The 20,333-nt window shown below is 43.7% G+C and overlaps 1 protein-coding gene across 1 annotated transcript in view; it reads left to right on the top strand.

Annotated features, from left to right (window-relative positions):
- Positions 1-20,333, top strand: part of Duox (dual oxidase) — a 120,034-nt gene that overhangs the window by 34,591 nt on the left and 65,110 nt on the right. Inside the window, exons 4-5 of the mRNA XM_053772807.2 lie at positions 14,743-14,930; positions 20,087-20,294. Coding sequence (XP_053628782.2) covers positions 14,743-14,930; positions 20,087-20,294 — 396 coding nt within the window. The remainder of the gene's footprint in view (positions 1-14,742; positions 14,931-20,086; positions 20,295-20,333) is intronic.

The following is a 20,333-nucleotide window of genomic DNA, read 5'->3' as shown; positions in this document are numbered from 1 at the left end:
ATATGTCATTGATGGTACTGTATATATCATTGATGGTACTGTATATATCATTGATGGTACTGTATATATCATTGATGGTACTGTATATATCATTGATGGTACTGTATATGTCATTGACGGTACTGTATATGTCATTGATGGTACTGTATATACCATTGATGGTACTGTATATATCTTTGATGGTACTGTATATATTGATGGTACTGTATATATCATTGATGGTACTGTATATGTCATTGATGGTACTGTATATGTCATTGATGGTACTGTATATATCATTGATGGTACTGTATATGTCATTGATGGTACTGTATATATCATTGATGGTACTGTATATGTCATTGATGGTACTGTATATATCATTGATGGTATATAGGAATATCTTAAGTATAAAAGTATACTCTCTTCTCTTCTACAACTCTTTTTCTTTTTTTTTTTCTTTTTCCTCTCGTTTTCTTTCTCTTTTTTCTTTTTTTTCTCTTATAAACCACCCAGCTGCTCGGGTGTTTTAAAGCATTTAACTTTATTATTTTAAATTACCCACATATTCAGGTGTTTCAAACATCTGAGTAATTGGGTATTTTCCGAGTTCGTAGTCCCCCAGATGCTTCAGCAGTCGTAGGTCCGCATGTATCATGGTTTAAACGCATAAGGGTTTACCGCTTGTATGAATAATAATAATATAATGATGCCGAGACTAGAGGCAGATGACAAGCACTTTGTGAATTGAGTTGTCAGTATTATAGGTACATAGTTATCGTGACGTGTGTGTGTGTGTGTGTGTGTGTGTGTGTGTGTGTGTGTGTGTGTGTAGACGACCTTGCAGTGATGTACTAGCCAGTGTTTATTTCTTATTAACAGAACTCTGTGATCCACAAGGCTATGAGCTCTTCATAATCTCAAAAATTACCTGCCTTTAACCCTTGAAAACAATTACACACACACACACACACACACACACACACACACACACACACACACACACACACACACACACACACACACACACACACAGGACTACAAAGGGATCTGGACAGGCTGCAGACCTGGTCCAGCAATTGGCTCCTGGAGTTGAACTCCACCAAGTGCACAGTCATGATGATTGGGGAAGGGCAAAGAAGACCGCAGACGGAGTGCAGTCTAGGGGGACAGAGACTATAAACTTCACCCAAGGAAAAAGATCTTGGGGTGAGTATAACATCAGGCACATCTCCTGAAGCGCACATCAACCAAATAACTGATGCAGCATACGGGCGCCTAGCAAACCTCAGAACAGCATTCCGACATCTTAATAAGGAATCATTCAGGACCCTGTACACCGTGTACGTTAGGCCCATTTTGGAGTATGCGGCACCAGTTTGGAACCAACACCTAGCCAAGCACGTAAAGAAACTAGAGAAAGTGCAAAAGTTTGCAACAAGACTAGTCCCTGAGTTAAAGGGTATGTCCTACGAGGAGAGGTTAAAGGGAAATCGACCTGATGACACTGGAGGACAGGAGAGAGAGGGTGGACATGATAACGACACACAAAATACTGAGGGGAATTGACAAGGTGGACAAAGACAAGATTTTCCAGAGATGGGACAACAACAAGGGGACACAGTTGGAAGTTAAGACACAGATGAATCACAGGGATGTTAGGAAATATTTCTTCAGTCACAGAGTAGTCAGGAAGTGGAATAGTTTGGGAAGCAATGTAGTGGAGGCAGGATCCATACACGGCTTTAAGCAGAGGTATGATAAAGCTCATGGTTCAGGGAGAGTGACCCAGTAGCGACCAGTGAAGAGGCGGGGCCAGGAGTTATGAATCGACCCCTGCAACCACAACTAGGTGAATTCGTACGTACAAACATCTCAAGCAAGCTAGATCAAAATGTTTGTGTTAAGATACTGAAGACCTGGGAGAGATTCAAAGTTGTGCAGTGAGGTGGTGTCACGTGAGGATCACAGAAGTGTCACACCAGGGTCACATGATCACAGAAGTGCGACAGGTGCCACACCAGGGTCACAGGAGCGTCACATGATCACAGAAGTGCGACAGGTGCCACACCAGGGTCACAGGAGCGTCACATGATCACAGAAGTGCGACAGGTGCCACACCAGAGCCACAGGAGCGTCACACCGAGGTCACAGGAGCGTCACATGGTTATCAGTAGAGAGACTCGCATTGTCACCTTTCTCCTCCATATTAACTTTCATGTACACAGTTATATGTAGGTTACTTCTATTCGCTTCCAGGGGCCAGCGCCCCCCGCGGCCCGGTCCTAGCACAGCCTCCAGGATGCTGGACTGATCAGGCTGTTAGTGCCCGAGAAAATAATCTTATCACAGCTTGCAGCGACACTGGAATCTATAATGTTTGGTATACTATTCTGGGGCAGTATGATGGGCACGGGGCAGTATGATTGGTTGTCCAGAGCAATTGGTGTCAATTGCTGGCTGGACAAATACTGTAAGGAAAATGCGGTAACATTCATTGACAACTGGGACCTCTTCTATGGCAGAAATGACATGTATGCCAGGGATGGGGTTCACTTGTCTAGGAGTGGGGTGGGAGCACTGGCCAACGCAGTGGAGGGAGCTGTTAGGTCTTTAAACTAGGAATAGTTAGTGGTATGGGTTTTGGCGGGAAAACTGTGAAGTCGCAGGGTAGTAACATGAGTACTAGGAGAACTAGTAATAGGCAAAATGAGGAGGATATTGGAAAGCCAGTGGCACTAATTGACAATGACAGTAATAGGTTTAGTGGAATAACAGAAAGGAGCAGAAAGGGTGAAGAGATAGGAGGGTCATTAAATATTTATTACACAAATAGTCGCAGGGGGGGTGGGGTGGCATTGTATGTCCGAGATCGCTTGAACTGTTGCATAAAAACGGGTATTAAGTCTGAAGTAACACATACAGAGTCTGTTTGGATAGAATTTTCAGAGGGACATGAAAAATTAATTTTAGGTGTGATATACCGTCCCCCAAATTTAGATAGGGACCAGGGGAGACTACTATGGGAGGAAATTGTTAGGGCCACAAGGCACGATAATGTAGTAATTCTAGGAGACTTTAACTTTAGTCATATTGATTGGAATTTCTTGACTGGGAATTTAGAATCATACGATTTCTTAGAAGTAGTTCAGGATTGTTTTTTGAAGCAGTTTGTGACAGAACCTACAAGGGGTAATAACCTGCTTGACTTAGTTCTGGCAAACAATGAATCCCTTGTTAATAATTTAGAAGTTTCAGAGGAACTGGGTGCTAGCGACCACAAATCAATTACATGTAGAATTGAATGGAAGTATGATAGTAGGGATAACTCAGTAACAGTCCCAGATTTTCGCTTAGCAGATTACGATGGGCTTAGAGAACACTTATCATCTGTTGACTGGGGTAACGAAGAGAGCTATCAATATGACAGTTTTCTGAACACTATACATGCTGCTCAAACAACGTTTATCCCTTATAAGGAAATTAGATCAAATAGAAATGACCCAAAATGGATGAATAATAGGCTGAAATATCTACTAGGGCATAAGAAAGGAATTTATAGGCGTATCAAAAGAGGCGAGGGTCATCTTATGAATCAGTATATTGACATTAAGAGGGACATTAAAAAGGGGATAAGAAAAGCTAAAAGGGACTATGAAATTAAAGTTGCTAGGGATTCTAAAACTTACCCAAAAAGTTTTTTCCAGGTCTATAGAACAAAAGTCAGAGATAAGATAGGTCCCCTTAAAAATAACTATGGGCATCTTACTGACAAAGAGAATGAAATGTGCTCGATTTTAAATAATTATTTTCTCTCGGTTTTTACACAGGAAGACACTAATAATATTCCGGTAATTAATTTTTATGGTGGATCAGAAGAAGATAAATTATGTAACATCACAGTCACTAGTGAAATGGTTGTGAAGCAGATAGACAGACTGAAGCAAAATAAGTCACCGGGTCCTGATGAGGTTTTTTCAAGGGTTCTAAAGGAATGCAAAATGGAAGTCTGTGAACCATTAACTAATATTTTTAATTTATCTCTTCAAACAGGTGCAGTGTCTGATATGTGGAAGATGGCTAATGTAATTCCTATTTTTAAAACAGGGGACAAGTCGTTACCGTCAAATTACCGCCCAATAAGCCTGACCTCAATTGTGGGCAAATTACTAGAGTCAATTATAGCTGAGATTATAAGAAGCCATCTCGATAAGCATAGCTTGATTAATGATACTCAGCATGGATTCACAAGAGGCCGGTCTTGTCTAACTAATTTATTAACTTTCTTCAGTAAAGCTTTTGAGGCTGTTGACCACGATAAAGAATTTGATATTATTTACTTAGATTTTAGTAAGGCATTTGATAGAGTTCCGCACCAAAGACTGTTGAAGAAAGTAGCAGCTCATGGCATTGGGGGAAGGGTGCTCTCGTGGATCGAATCATGGCTCACAGACAGGAAGCAAAGAGTGTCCATAAATGGGGTTAAATCCGAGTGGGGATCAGTAACAAGTGGCGTTCCACAGGGATCAGTCTTGGGCCCGTTGTTGTTTATAATATATATCAATGATCTTGATGAAGGAATTACTAGTGATATGAGCAAATTCGCCGATGACACGAAGATAGGTAGGATAATTGATTCAAACGTAGATGTTAGGGAACTTCAGGAGGATTTAGACAAACTCTACTCTTGGTCAGAAAAGTGGCAGATGCAGTTCAATGTAGATAAATGCAAGGTTCTGAAGCTCGGGAGTGTCCATAACCCTAGCACTTATAAGTTAAATGATGTAGAACTTAGCCATACAGATTGCGAAAAGGACTTGGGGGTTATGGTAAGCAGCAACCTTAAACCAAGACAGCAATGCCTAAGCGTACGTAATAAGGCAAATAGATTACTGGGATTTATATCAAGAAGTGTAAGCAACAGAAGTCCAGAGGTCATACTGCAGCTTTATACATCATTAGTAAGGCCTCACCTAGATTATGCAGCTCAATTCTGGTCTCCATATTACAGAATGGACATAAATTCGTTAGAAAACATTCAGCGTAGGATGACTAAATTAATACATAGCATTAGAAATCTTCCTTATGAAGAAAGATTGAAGACTCTTAAGTTACATTCACTTGTTAGACGAAGAATGAGGGGAGACCTGATCGAAGTGTATAAGTGGAAGATAGGTATTAATAAAGGGGATATTAACAAGGTCTTGAGGATATCTCTCCAAGAGAGAACCCGCAGTAATGGATTTAAATTAGATAAGTTTAGATTTAGAAAGGACATAGGAAAGTATTGGTTTGGAAACAGGGTAGTTGATGAGTGGAACAGTCTACCTAGTTGGGTTATTGAGGCTAGGACTTTGGGTAGTTTCAAATTTAGGTTGGATAAGTACATGAGTGGGAGGGGTTGGATTTGAGTGGGACTTGCACATCAGAGCTTATTTCTTGGGTAGCATTGAAAATTGGGTTGGTCAAATGTTTGTTAGTAGGATGAATTGTAAAGGACCTGCCTAGTATGGGCCAACAGGCCTGCTGCAGTGTTCCTCCTTTCTTATGTTCTTATGTTCTTATGTTCAAGATATCTTAAATGACATGGATCCAAACCAGTGTCTTGAAAGGATCAACTTCCTGGCAGCTGAAGCATGTTCTAGGCATATTCCCCTAAGAAAGAAGAAGAGCAGGAGTAAACTGGAGAGAGAAAGACGCTCCCTCTACAGAAGACGACGAAGAGTCACTGAGCTCCTCATGAGTGCTAGAATATCTGATACACGAAAGGAGGCGCTGACCAGGGAAGTGGAAACTATCGAACTTAAGTTAAATGACTCTTACAAGAACCAGGAGAGACAGGAGGAGCTTAAAGCTATTAGTGAAATTGAAAGAAATTCAAAATTTCTTTTCATATGCCAAAAACAAGGCAAATACCACATCTAGTATCGGGCCCTTACTCAGACAGGATGGGACTTACACAGATGACAACAAGGAAATGAGTGAAATATTGAAATCCCAGTACGACTCTTGTGTTTAGTGAACCACTAATCGGTCTGAGGATCGACGACCCAAATGATTTCTTCATGAATGAACCTCAAAACTCCATAAATGTATGCCAGTGAGAATCTCACTTTCAAGGATCACAACAGTGCCACGATCGCACATGCAAAGAAAATTATAGGATGGATAATGAGAACGTTCAAAACGAGAGATGCCAAGCCAATGATGATCCTTTTCAAATCACTTGTTCTCTCTAGGCTGGAATACTGCTGTAACATCTCCATTCAAAGCAGGTGAAATCGCAGATCTAGAGAGTGTTCAGAGATCCTTTACTGCACGTATAAGTTCTGTCAACCACCTTAACTACTGGGAACGCTTGGAAGCACTTGACTTGTACTCGTTGGAACGCAGGAGGGAGAGATATATCATAATCTACACTTAGAAAATCTTGGAAGGAATGGTCCCAAATCTGCACACACAAATCACTCCCTACGAAAGTAAAAGACTGGGCAGGCGATGCAAAATGCCCCCAATAAAAAGTAGGGGCGCCATTGGTACACTAAGGGAAAACACCATAAGTGTCCGGGGCCCAAGACTGTTCAACAGCCTCCCATCAAGCATTAGGGGAATTGCCAATAAACCCCTAGCTGCCTTCAAGAGAGCTGGACAGATACCTAAAGTCAGTGCCGGATCTGCCGGGCTGTGGCTCATACGTTGGACTGCGTGCGGCCAGCGGTAACAGCCTAGTTGATCAGGCCCTGATCCATCGGAAGGCCTGGTCATGGACCGGGCCGCAGGGGCGTTGATCCCCGGAATAGCCTCCAGGTAACCTCCAGGTAATAAGGGAGAAGGAAGACTCGAGTTAGATCTTCCTAGCATGGGCCAGTAGGCCTACTTCAGTGCTCCCGCATTCTTGTGTACCGTAAAACCCACAAGGTTCTCAGCAGAGATTGTCCTGACCAGTGTACTCGCCTGTTTGTGGTTGCACGGGTCGCGTCTTGGCTCTTGGTAAGTAGCAGCTACTGCCGCTACTTACTGCCGACACTTACCGTTACGTAACCACCTACTGCCGACACTCAGTCAAGTCTGGGAACTGACACAGGTGGAGCAGTCTGGTACACATGGTCAAGACTCCTTACTACCAGTCATTAAACAAACACGCCTCGTCATCGTCTCAGGGTCCAGAAAGGGGATGGAGGCTGCTGGTACAGTGGGACAGGAATACAAGGGTACAGTCGTACAGGGATATAGGGGTACAGGAATACGGGGTACAGTGGTACAGGAATACAGGGGTACGGTGGTACAAGAATACAGGGGTACGGTGGTACAAGAATACAGGGGTACAGTGGAGGAGGAGATGGGAGTGTCGGCAGCACCAGAATCTACTCTGGTTTCTTTACGCGAGAAAGTAGAGCAGATATTTTCTCTACGTGTGAGAAAGTACTTACATTATTGTTATATATTATTATTATTATTATTATTAATAATAATAATATTATTATTATTATTATTATTATTATTATTATTATTATTATTATTATTAAAGGGGTGCTCCGTGTTAGTGGAGGAGCAGTGGTGGAGGTGGGATCCTGCCACCAGATCTGCAGGTGTCTCCTACTAAAAGTTCAAGGTGACTCCATGAATATTCCCCCACCTTAGGTGTGGCGAGGAGTGTTTGTGGGGTGTGTGTGGGGGTGGGGGGTTTTGGTTGGAGGTTGGTAAGGAAGTTGGTGACTGTCTTGACAGCAGGCAGGAAGTTCCCCAGTTACTTAATGTACGTAGTTGAGGGGAGAAGGGGGTGGGGGCCTGCCAGGAGGGGAGGGGGAGGCAGGGGATGTCAGGATAAGAGTGAAGATGGTTCAGCATCAGAGACTTTGAGTAACACTGTCAGTGGTGTGACAAACCTGTGTTTTACCGTTACCATTATTATTACTTGACCAGGCCAGGGTTGGTGTACGTGTTTGTAGTACGTACTCGCCAATTTTTTGGTGAAGTAGTCTTTGTGTGTGTGTAATTTTAAGAGCATAGCTATACCCGTGTGTGCGGTCGTACGTGCGTGCGTACACGTCGTGGATGCGTGTGTACATATCTGTGTAAGCGCTGTAGGTGGTTTAAGCACCGAAGGTGTGACTACTTGTATGTTAAAACGCCAGACCTGCCCTACATCCTCCTACCTGACCAGCCTCTTATAATGACCTCCCACTTGTAGTGTGCGTGTCTGTCTGTCTGTCTGTCTGTGTTTCTGTCTCTGTCTGTCTGTCTGAGGGTGTGACTGTCGTCACGATAACAATATCGATTTGTGACAATGTAACAATGATTGAGACACTTATGCAACATGTGGGAATCTTTATTGAGGAAACGTTTCGCCACACAGTGGCTTCATCAGTCCAATACAAAGTAGAAATGGGTAAGGAGAGGAGAAGTTTGAGGTAATCAATCCCTCAGCCTGGAATCGATGTGTTCAGTCCATCACTCTTGTAGAATGTACATTCTTCATCTTGTCGGTTTTCGAAACCAAATATCACAATGTAACACTGGTGTCAAGAAGCTTACAATAATACCAGCTGGTATACTGGACAATAATACCAGCTGGTATACTGGACAATAATACCAGCTGGTATACTGGACAATAATACCAGCTGGTATGCTGGACAAAATACCAGCTGGTATACTGGACAATAATACCAGCTGGTATGCTGGACAATAATACCAGCTGGTATACTGGACAATAATACCAGCTGGTATACTGGACAATAATACCAGCTGGTATACTGGACAATAATACCAGCTGGTATACTGGACAATAATACCAGCTGGTATACTGGACAATAATACCAGCTGGTATACTGGACAATAATACCAGCTGGTATACTGGACAATAATACCAGCTGGTATACTGGACAATAATACCAGCTGGTATACTGGACAATAATACCAGCTGGTATACTGGACAATACCAGCTGGTATACTGGACAATAATACCAGCTGGTATACTGGACAATAATACCAGCTGGTATACTGGACAATAATACCGCCTGGCATACTGGACAATAATACCGCCTGGTATACTGGACAATAATACCGCCTGGTATACTGGACAATAATACCGGCTGTTATACTGGACAATAATACCGGCTGGTATACTGGACAATAATACCGGCTGGTATACTGGACAATAATACCGGCTGGTATACTGGACAATAATACCGGCTGGTATACTGGACAATAATACCGGCTGGTATACTGGACAATAATACTGACTGGTACACTGGACAATACCGGCTGGTAGACCGGACAATAATACCGGCTGGTATACTGGACAATAATACCGGCTGGTATACTGGACAATAATACCGCCTGGTATACTGGACAATAATACTGACTGGTATACTGGACAATAATATCGGCTGGTAGACCGGACAATAATATCGGCTGGTAGACCGGAAAAGAATAACAGAGCGGCTAAAAGAGGTCAATATATCTGAAAGGCGTAGGGAGACACTGGTCAGAGAAATAGCAAGCATTGAACTTAAGCTAAAGGAATCTTATAGGAGTCAGGAATCGCGGGAAGAACTAAAAGCCATAAATGAAATCGAAAGAAACCCAAAGTATTTCTTCTCCTATGCCAAATCAAAGTCGAAAACAACGTCCAGTATTGGGCCACTACTTAAACAAGATGGGTCCTACACAGATGACAGCAAGGAAATGAGTGAGCTACTCAAGTCCCAATATGACTCAGTTTTTAGCAAGCCGCTAACCAGACTGAGAGTCGAAGATCAGAATGAATTTTTTTATGAGAGAGCCACAGAATTTGGCTAACACAAGCCTATCTGATGTTATCCTGACGCCAAATGACTTCGAACAGGCGATAAATGACATGCCCATGCACTCTGCCCCAGGGCCAGACTCATGGAACTCTGTGTTCATCAAGAACTGCAAGAAGCCCCTATCACGAGCTTTTACCATCCTATGGAGAGGGAGCATGGACACGGGGGTCGTCCCACAGTTGCTAAAAACAACAGACATAGCCCCACTCCACAAAGGGGGCAGTAAAGCAACAGCAAAGAACTACAGACCGATAGCATTAGCATCCCATATCATAAAAATCTTTGAAAGGGTCCTAAGAAGCAAGATCACCACCCATCTAGAAACCCATCAATTACACAACCCAGGGCAACATAGGTTTAGAACAGGTCGCTCCTGTCTGTCTCAACTATTGGATCACTACGACAAGGTCCTAGATGCACTAGAAGACAAAAAGAATGCAGATGTAATATATACAGACTTTGCAAAAGCCTTCGACAAGTGTGACCATGGCGTAATAGCGCACAAAATGCGTGCTAAAGGAATAACGGGAAAAGTCGGTCGATGGATCTATAATTTCCTCACTAACAGAACACAGAGAGTAGTAGTCAACAGAGTAAAGTCCGAGGCAGCTACGGTGAAAAGCTCTGTTCCACAAGGCACAGTACTTGCTCCCATCTTGTTCCTCATCCTCATATCTGACATAGACAAGGATGTCAGCCACAGCACCGTGTCTTCCTTTGCAGATGACACCCGAATCTGCATGACAGTGTCTTCCATTGCAGACACTGCAAGGCTCCAGGCGGACATCAACCAAATCTTTCAGTGGGCTGCAGAAAACAATATGAAGTTTAACGATGAGAAATTTCAATTACTCAGATATGGCAAACACGAGGAAATTAAATCGTCATCAGAGTACAAAACAAATAATGGCCACAAAATAGAGCGAAACACCAATAACATTGTATCAATCGCATCTGCTAGAAAAATGACAGGATGCATAATGCGAACCTTCAAAACTAGGGATGCCAAGCCCATGATGACACTCTTCAGGTCACTTGTTCTATCTAGGCTGGAATATAGCTGCACACTAACAGCAACTTTCAAGGTAGGTGAAATTGCTGACCTAGAAAATGTACAGAGAACCTTCACGGCGCGCATAACGGAGATAAAACACCTCAATTACTGGGAGCGCTTGAGGTTCCTGAACCTGTATTCCCTGGAACGCAGGCGGGAGAGATACACGATTATATACACCTGGAAAATCCTAGAGGGACTAGTATCGAACTTGCACACGAAAATCGCTCACTACGAAAGCAAAAGACTTGGCAGACGATGCAACATCCCCCAATGAAAAGCAGGGGTGTCACTAGCACGTTAAGAGACCATACAATAAGTGTCAGGGGCCCGAGACTGTTCAACTGCCTCCCAGCATACATAAGGGGGATTACCAACAGACCCCTGGCAGTCTTCAAGCTGGCACTGGACAAGCATCTAAAGTCGGTTCCTGACCAGCCGGGCTGTGGCTCGAACGTTGGTTTGCGTGCAGCCAACAGTAACAGCCTGGTTGATCAGGCTCTGATCCACCAGGAGGCCTGGTCACAGACCGGGCCGCGGGGGCGTTGACCTCCGGAACTCTCTCCAGGTAAACTCCAGGTAGACCGGACAATAATACCGGCTGGTATACTGGACAATAATACCGGCTGGTATACTGGACAGTAATACCGGCTGGTAGACCAGAAAAGGAGGACGAGAGCTGGCTCACTTTAAAGTTAATTAGTGTTTCCGCTTCCAGTTTGGAGACTGCAATTGTGCCACGTATTGTCTTGAGAGAGTTGAGAAAGAGCCAAGGCCTCTCTCTCTCTCTCTCTCTCTCTCTCTCTCTCTCTCTCTCTCTCTCTCTCTCTCTCTCTCTCTCTCTCTCTCTCTCTCTCTCTCTCTCTCTCTCTCTCTCTCTCTCTCTCTCTCTCTCTCTCTCTCTCTCTCTCTCTCTCTCTCTCTCTCTCTCTCTCTCTCTCTCCACATCACTGTATCATTCAAATTATTACTCGGGTTTTCTACGTATGTCACTTCTGATTTATTTTAGTTATCCCTCTTCCTCTTCCATCATCCATTCTCGAAATCTGTTGTTCTGTTTCGTACAAATCATTCTATCTGGAGTGAGATAGACGGAGTTGAGACGAATGTTGGGCAGTAGAATGAATGAAAGCAACATTGTGTGAAAGTTAATTGATACCGCACTGAAAGCGCGTGCGTGCTCACCTATATATGGTTGCAGGGGTTATGTGTACTCGCTTAACTGTACTCGCCTAATGTGGTTGCAGGGCTCGAGACTGCTCCTGGCCCCGCCTTTTCACTGATCACTTCTAGGTCCCCTCTCTCTGCTTCCTGAGCTTTGTCATGCCTCTTCTTAAAGCTATGTATGGTTCCTGCCTCCACTACATCACTTGCTAGGCTATTCCACTTCCTGACGACTCTGTGACTGAAGAAGTACTTTCTAACATCTCTGTGACTCGTCTGAGTCTTCAGCTTCCAATTGTCACCCCTTGTTTCTGTGTCCCCTCTCTGGAACATCCTGTCTCAGTCCACCTTGTCTATTCCACGCATTATTTTGTATGTTATGTCTTCCCTGATTCTCCTGTCCTCCAGTGTCGTCAGTCCGATTTCCCTCAACCTTTCTTCGTAGGATATTCCCCTGAACTCCGGAACTAGCATTGTTGCAAACCTTTGTACTTTCTCTAATTTCTTGACGTGCTTGACTAGGTGTGGGTTCCAAACTGGTGCTGCATACTCCAATATGGGCCTGACGTACACAGTGTACAATGTCTTGAGCGATTCCTTACTAAGGTATCGGAACGCTATTCTCAGGTTTGCCAGGCGCCCATCTGCTGCAGCAGTTATCTGGTTGATGTGTGCCTCCGGAGACGTGCTCGGTGTTATGGTCACCCCAAGATCTTTCTCCTTGAGTGAGATTTGCAGCCTTTGTCCACCTAGCCTATACTCTGTCTGCAGTCTTCTTTGCCCTTCACCAGTCTTCATGACTTTGCATTTGACAGGGTTGAATTCGAGAAGCCAGTTGCTGAACCACGTGTCCAGCCTGTCCAGGTCTCTTTGTAGTCCTGCCTGATCCTCATCCGATTTAATCCTTCTCATTAGCTGCACATCATATGCGAACAGGGACACTTCTGAGTCTATCCCTTCCATCATGTCATTCACATATATCAAAAATAGCACTTCCTAGGACTGACCCCTGTGGGACCCCGCTCGTCACAGGCGCCCACTGTGATACCTCATCACGTACTATGACTCGTTGTTGCCTCCCTATCAGGTATTCTCTGATTCATTGCAGTGCCTTCCCTGTTATACGCGCCTGATCCTCCAGCTTCTGCACTAATCTCTTGTGAGGAACTGTGTCGAAGGCCTTCCTGCAGTCGAGGAAAATGCAATCGACCCACCCCTCTCTCTCGTGTCTTACTTCTGTTACCTTGTCATAAAACTCCAGAAGGTCTGTGACACAGGATTTGCCTTCCATGAATCCGTGCTGGTTGTCGTTTATAATCTTGTTTCGTTCCAGGTGCTCCACCACTCTTCTCCTGATAATCTTCTCCATGACTTTGCATACTATACACGTCAGTGACACTGGTCTGTAGTTTAGTGCCTCGTTTCTGTTTCCTTTCTTAAAAATGGGGACTACATTTGCCATCTTCCATACCTCGGGTAGTTGCCCAGTTTCAAGGGATGTATTGAAGATTGTGGTTAGTGACACTCACTACGTCTCAGCTCCTTCTCTAAGGACCCACGGGGAGATGTTGTCTGGACCCCTCGCCTTTGAAGTATCGAGGTCACTTAGCAGCTTCTGCGCCTCCTCCTCCGTTGTTTGTATGTCATCCAGCACCTGTTGGTATATTCCCTGTTGGTGTTCCTCTCTGTGCTGTCTTCTCAGAGCCATTCCTGTCTCTACTGTAAATACTTCCTTAAATCTCATGTTGAGCTCCTCACATACCTCGTGATCGTTACTTGAGAGTTCCCCACCTTCTTTCCTCAGCCTGATCACCTGGTCTTTGACTGTTGTCTTCCTCCTAATGTGGCTGTACAGCAGTTTCGGGTCAGACTTGACTTTCGATGCTGTTATTTTAATACTGTCGCTGGGCCTCCCTCCTTACCTGTGCATACTCGTTCCTGGCTCTTAGACTAATCTCCTTATTTTCCCGTGTTCTTTGTGTGTGTGAGAGAGACAGACAGACAGACACAGACAGACAGACAGACTAACCTACCCATTGATCGACCGACCGAGGTAGATCTTGGAGCATTTATCGACGAAATTGTCACCGGAAGAATCTTGTCAGTGGCAGACTACACCACAACCCACTGAACGTAGTGTGAGGGACACTTGTGCGACAGTGGCAGACTACACCACAACCCACTGAAAAACTTGCCTCGCAATAGCCTTCACGTGTTTGGGGAGACGTAGTAGAGGCCGTTTTCAACTTTTGTTGGAACAAAATTGTCATCGATTAAAAAAAGTTGTACTGAACGAGATTCTTAAGAGGAGCTGCAAAGTCTCCCCCAGAGGTTTAGTTAAGTGTAACTAGGAACAACTGAGGACTTGGTGAGTATTGTTAGTGGTGCTGGCTCAGTGGTAGGCACGGTGGACTGTAATCTTGACATACCCCGGTTTGAATCTAAGAAATCTGTGGACGTTTGCTTTTGTCTCCTCTTTCCCATCATCTAACGAGAGTGTCGATAATATGAAAAAGGAGACGAGAGTTTGTTACTGTGACCTTGGATAGATATTTTTGCGTATGGTATTTTATTGCCAGCAGTGCTGAGTGATCTGACGAACTTCTTTCCCTATTTTATCCCTTCTTTTTCTTTCCTCCCACCATATTCCACTCCCCTGGCGCAGGCCAGGTGGTGTAACTGATGTATTGACAGGTCAGGTGGTGTTGCTAATGTATTGTGTGGTTGTGTTGGCAGGTCAGGTGGTGTCATCAGAGGTGCTCCAGGCTTCGGAGCTGAGCTGTCCCATCGAACTTCACAAGATCGACATCGACAAGTGTGACGAGATGTACGACCAGCAGTGTACCGGCAATAAGTTCATGCCTTTCCATCGCGCTGGTTACGACTACTCCACCGGTCAGAGCCCCAACAGTCCCCGCGAGCAGGTAGGTGGTCAAGGAGGTCGTGTAACCTCGGGTCATTCATGATGGCTGGTCATGGCGTGGTAGAGGAGGGAAGGAAAGAAAAATTGCGTTGCAATTAGTCACAATAGGTGGATACTTAGAGAAATGTCGTTGACCTTTCCAGCAGAGGAGGGGTAAGTAAGGTCAATGTGAGGGTCATACAGGACACTGGTGGTGGCACGAAGGTCTACAGGGGCAGGTAAGGTCAAGGCGAGGGTCACACAGAGCTCCAGTAGATCATGAGCAGAGTGCCAATGACAGACTCAGTGACATCGTGTAAGATAGAAGCAGCATCTGACTTGCGTATATGAGGAGAATTAACTGCATCTTAAAGAGTAGAGCAGTGAGTGAGAAGGTTGGTAGGGCCTGCCTAGCATGGCTTATTAGTGTTATTGACTGATGCTTTGTCTAGCTTTACTAATGGCTTAGACGTGTATGGGTGAGGGATTTTGGATTTGAGAAGGACTTGCTGAGTATGGGTCAGTATCCCTGCTGCAGTGTTAATTCCTTCTTACATTCTTCCTCTCTTATGTTCGTGTGAAAGTGAGAGTAATACGTAAGGGTGGGCTTGTCTAATCGACAGCCGTTATTTCAAAGTACTCTATTAACCTACGGCTGCTGTTGCAAGGTGCTCTTTTAACCTAACCTTCACACTTGCATGGGTTTACTGCCACCTATCACTTTTCTCATGGATTTAAGAGCCCCCCTCAACCACACTTCCCCACTCACCCCCCACCCGCATCATCTACCCCTTACAAAACTACCACATCCCCTTGACCCCCTATAACCACAGCAGGGCTTTCACCCCCACCTGGCCTACAAACCATATATTGAGGAGAGGGGGGGGGGAGAGTAATGTAGCATGTAGTGGGGGAGGCTAACATTGCGTGTTAGGGAGGGAGGGTAACGTAGCATGCAGGAGTGGCAGTTAGTTTCCGCAGGAAAGACTATGAAAAAAGGGGAGGAAGAGGTATGTGTGCCAGTAATGGAATAAGAGAAAGAATTGCGAGGGAGGAGTATTTTAAGAAGAGTGAAGGAAAGATGTTGGAGGAAGATAAGGAGGCAGGTAAAAAAAAAGAGATAGATACGTTGGTAGATAGAAGGGCTGGCAGAGGTGTCGAGAAATGTAGATAATATGTACAGGTATACAAATGATATAAAATAGACTAGTAGATGGAGAAGAGAGGTAGATAGGTAAAGACTGTTTGGGGCGTAGAGTACATGTACTCTTGTTTAACATAAGAACATAAGAACGAAGGAACACTGCAGAAGGCCTACTGGCCCATGCGAGGCAGGTCCAAGTCTCCTACCGGCTTAAGCCAATGCACCCAACCTAGTCAGGTCAGGTCACATTGACTTAAGGGAGGAACACGGCAACCGACCTGGTAGCACAAGCTATCAGGTCTAACTCACACCCACCCACATCCACTCATGTATTTATCCAACCTATTTTTAAAGCTACACAACGTTCTGGCCTCTATAACGGTACTTGGGAGTTTGTTCCACTCATCCACAACTCTATTACCAAACCAGTACTTTCCTATATCCTTCCTGAATCTGAATTTTTCCAACTTAAAACCATTGCTGCGAGTCCTGTCTAGGCTAGATATTTTCAGCACACTATTTACATCCCCTTTATTTATTCCTGTCTTCCATTTATACACCTCAATCATATCCCCCCTAATTCTACGTCTTTCTAGAGAGTGCAGATTCAGGGCCCTTAGTCTATCCTCATAGGGAAGGTTTCTGATACATGGGATCAACTTTGTCATCCTCCTTTGTACATTTTCCAGAGAATTTATATCCATTCTGTAATAAGGTGACCAAAACTGTGCAGCATAATCTAAATGAGGCCTAACCAAGGATGTATAGAGTTGAAGAACAACCTGAGGACTCCTATTATTTATGCTTCTTGATATGAAGCCAAGGATTCTATTAGCTTTATTGCGAACACTTATGCACTGTTGTCTTGGTTTCAGATTACTGCTAACCAGAACTCCTAAATCTTTTTCGCAATCCGTAATATTAAGATCTACATTATTTAGTTTATATGTGGCATGGTTATTGTCCTGTCCAACATTTAGAACTTTGCATTTGTCTATATTAAACTGCATCTGCCACTTCTCCGACCACTGCATCAGTCTATTCAAATCTTCCTGGAGTGCTCGAATGTCCTCGTCAGAATGAATTCGACGGCCTATTTTGGTGTCATCGGCAAACTTGCCGATGTCGCTCTTTATGCCCTCATCTATGTCGTTTATGTAGATTGTGAACAGCAGGGGGCCCAACACTGACCCCTGTGGAACACCGCTCGTGACACTTCCCCACTCTGATTTCTCCCCATTTATGCAGACTCTCTGCTGCCTATTTGTCAACCATGCCTCTATCCAGGAAAAAATTTCTTCTCCTATTCCATGTGCTTTAATTTTCCTCAATAGTCTCTGATGTGGGACCCTGTCAAAAGCCTTACTGAAGTCCATATACACAATATCATATTCATTACCATGATCTACCTCCTCAAATACCTTAGTGAAAAAAGTTAATAAATTCGTAAGGCAGGAACGCCCCTTTGTAAAACCATGCTGAGATTCGTTGATTAATTTATGCTTTTCAAGGTGGCTACGAACTGCCTCGGCAATTATTGATTCCATAAATTTTCCCACTATGGAGGTTAGGCTTATTGGTCTATAGTTCGAAGCTAAGGACCTGTCACCTGTTTTGAAAATAGGTATCACATTTGCCATTTTCCACTTATCTGGCACCATGCCAGTTTGTAGTGATATGTTGAAAAGATTAGCCAAAGGTGTGCTAAGCTCCTCTTTACATTCCTTTAGAACCCTTGCATACAGTTCATCAGGGCCTGGGGATTTGTTAGGTTTTAATTTATCTATTTGCCTAAGGACCATGTCACTTGTGACCCTAATAGTGCACAGTTTATTATCGTCCTGTTCTACATAATTTATCATTACTGGAATATCGCTGGTATCCTCCTGTGTAAAAACTGAGAGGAAGTATGTGTTAAAAATTCTACACATTTCCTTATCACTGTCAGTGAGCTGACCCGAGGAACTTTTGAGTGGGCCTATCTTGTCCCTGATCTTACTTCTGTATACCTGAAAGAATCCTTTTGGGTTAGTCTTCGATTCTCTTGCAACTTTAACCTCATAATCTCTTTTTGCTTTTCTAATTCCCTTTTTTATTTCTCTCTTTAACTGAATATATCGATTTCTCAATTGCCCCTCTCCTCTTTTGATTTGCCTATATATGCCTCTCTTTTGACCAATCAGATATTTTAATCTATTGTTCATCCATTTAGGATCATTTTATGTATACATATTGATGGTATATCACTTGTTTGTGTGTGTTGTTAATCCTCCTTGTGCATGTACTCTATATATGATTGTGTAAGAGACTGGTGCAGTCACCAGACTTGTGCAAGGTGAAGTTTGTGTTGACACTCGCCGGGTTGTACAGAGTAATGTTTTAAGTAAGTAGTAAGTGTGAAGACTAGAATATTTAGAAAAATAAACACACAAGCAGTATAATGTGATCCTTTACTGACAATGTTTCGCCCACACAGTGGCTTTATCAAGTCACAAATAGATCTGTTTGTGACTTGATAAAGCCCACTGTGTGGGTGAAACGTTGTCAATAAAGGATCACATTATACTGCTTGTGTGTTTATTTTTCCTATTGTGTCGGTATTTTATACCATTTATTTCCACTAGAATATTTGCTAGCTTGCTAGCCGAGACGAGAATATTTGCTAGCTTGCTAGCCGAGACGAGAATATTTGCTAGCTTGCTAGCCGAGACGAGAATATTTGCTAGCTTGCTAGCCGAGACGAGAATATTTGCTAGCTTGCTAGCCGAGGCGAGAATATTTGCTAGCTTCATCTGAGAGGACGACCTTGCAGTTGTCACTGTCATTAACAGTCATGTAAGGAATCCTAAACAGTGTTGAACTGTGAACAGCAAAGTCGACGGAATGCCAAGTCTCGTGGCTAGAAATGTGGGAGCACACAACACCTGACACTGTTGTTACTTTACAACGCAGATTAAGTAATAATCTAGTGTTCTGACTTGTGTAAGTGCTAGACACACGTGGATTATGCAGCACAAGGAGTGGTGCCAGCTCCAACATCTCCCTGTGCACCTCTCCCTCGGCTAACGAGTCAACAGTAATTTCAAAATACGAGTCTTGAGCAGCGTTTGGTGGCTCCCGGTGTCTTTTTGCTCATTAAGAAATATTTATCGTGAATCTAGAAATTTGCTGTAGACCGTATGTGAGAAATAAACATGCCTTTGGTGAGGACGGGTTGAAAAGCAGAAGAAAGGCAGAATATATGGAGAGTGAGTGGAGGGAGGTTGAGCATCCAGCAAGCGTGAGAGCCTGTTAGATCGGAGTAAGTGGAGACAAGTGGCTTTTAGGATTTGATGTGCTGTTGGAGTGTGAGGGGGTGCTGTGTGGCTCCCAGATTGCATTTATTGTAAGAAACTGGGGGAAATGCTGGTTTTCACGCGGTAATTTTTGAGTGCCTCATCTGATTAGCTTCAACGATGATAAGTTGATAGTGCAAATTCTGAGCGGCTTCAGAATTTATGTGCCTGTGTATTTTACGATGGTGGTCTTTCTAAGACAATGTGGCGTTACCCAGTGGAAGGTTTGAATTAATATTAGGCAGTCATAATTTGCCAATGAGGAAACTTGAGACAATAGTATGCCTATGAGAACGTGTAAATACCTCTTCTAATTCACTTCAGGTCTTCAAGAATAATATTTAACTGTATTAGAAACTTGTGCCGCACTCTGCGCTATCGTGTGCATGAAGGTGCGGGAGGCTAGGCTTACACAACACGGGGATGTCTTTCTGGCATTGCACAACCACCAAAATAGAGTTCTGTATACAAATAATCCGAGCATAGAAGCTTATGGAGACGTTTCTGTCTAACTTATATCATTTACAAGTCAGTGTAACTTGTAAATGGTCCAAGTTGAACCGAAACGTCGTAGCTTCTCTGTCCTATATCGTATTTGTGTATTAATGTTCCGCACACGATATTGTATTTTCTTTTATTCCTTAAATACAGATATATATATATATTTTTTTTTTAATTTTTGACCTGTCGTGGTTGCAGTTGAACTATGTGACGTCGTGGCTTGACGCTAGCTTCGTGTACAGCATCAGTGAAGCTCGACTTAACATGCTAAGGTCGTTTGTAAACGGCACATTCAGGACTGCTCCTGGCGACCCTACCATGCCTCCACGCAACACTGAGAGGATCCCCATGTTCAACAACCCCACTCCACACGTTCTCAAGATACTCAACCCAGAGAGGATTTTCTGTGAGTGTCGCATCTTGTTGCTTGTAACCCGTTTGAATA

The sequence above is a fragment of the Cherax quadricarinatus genome, chromosome 9 (genome assembly GCF_038502225.1).
Source record: "Cherax quadricarinatus isolate ZL_2023a chromosome 9, ASM3850222v1, whole genome shotgun sequence".
Classification (NCBI taxonomy): domain Eukaryota; kingdom Metazoa; phylum Arthropoda; class Malacostraca; order Decapoda; family Parastacidae; genus Cherax; species Cherax quadricarinatus.
This window is presented reverse-complemented; position numbering and strand designations above follow the sequence as displayed.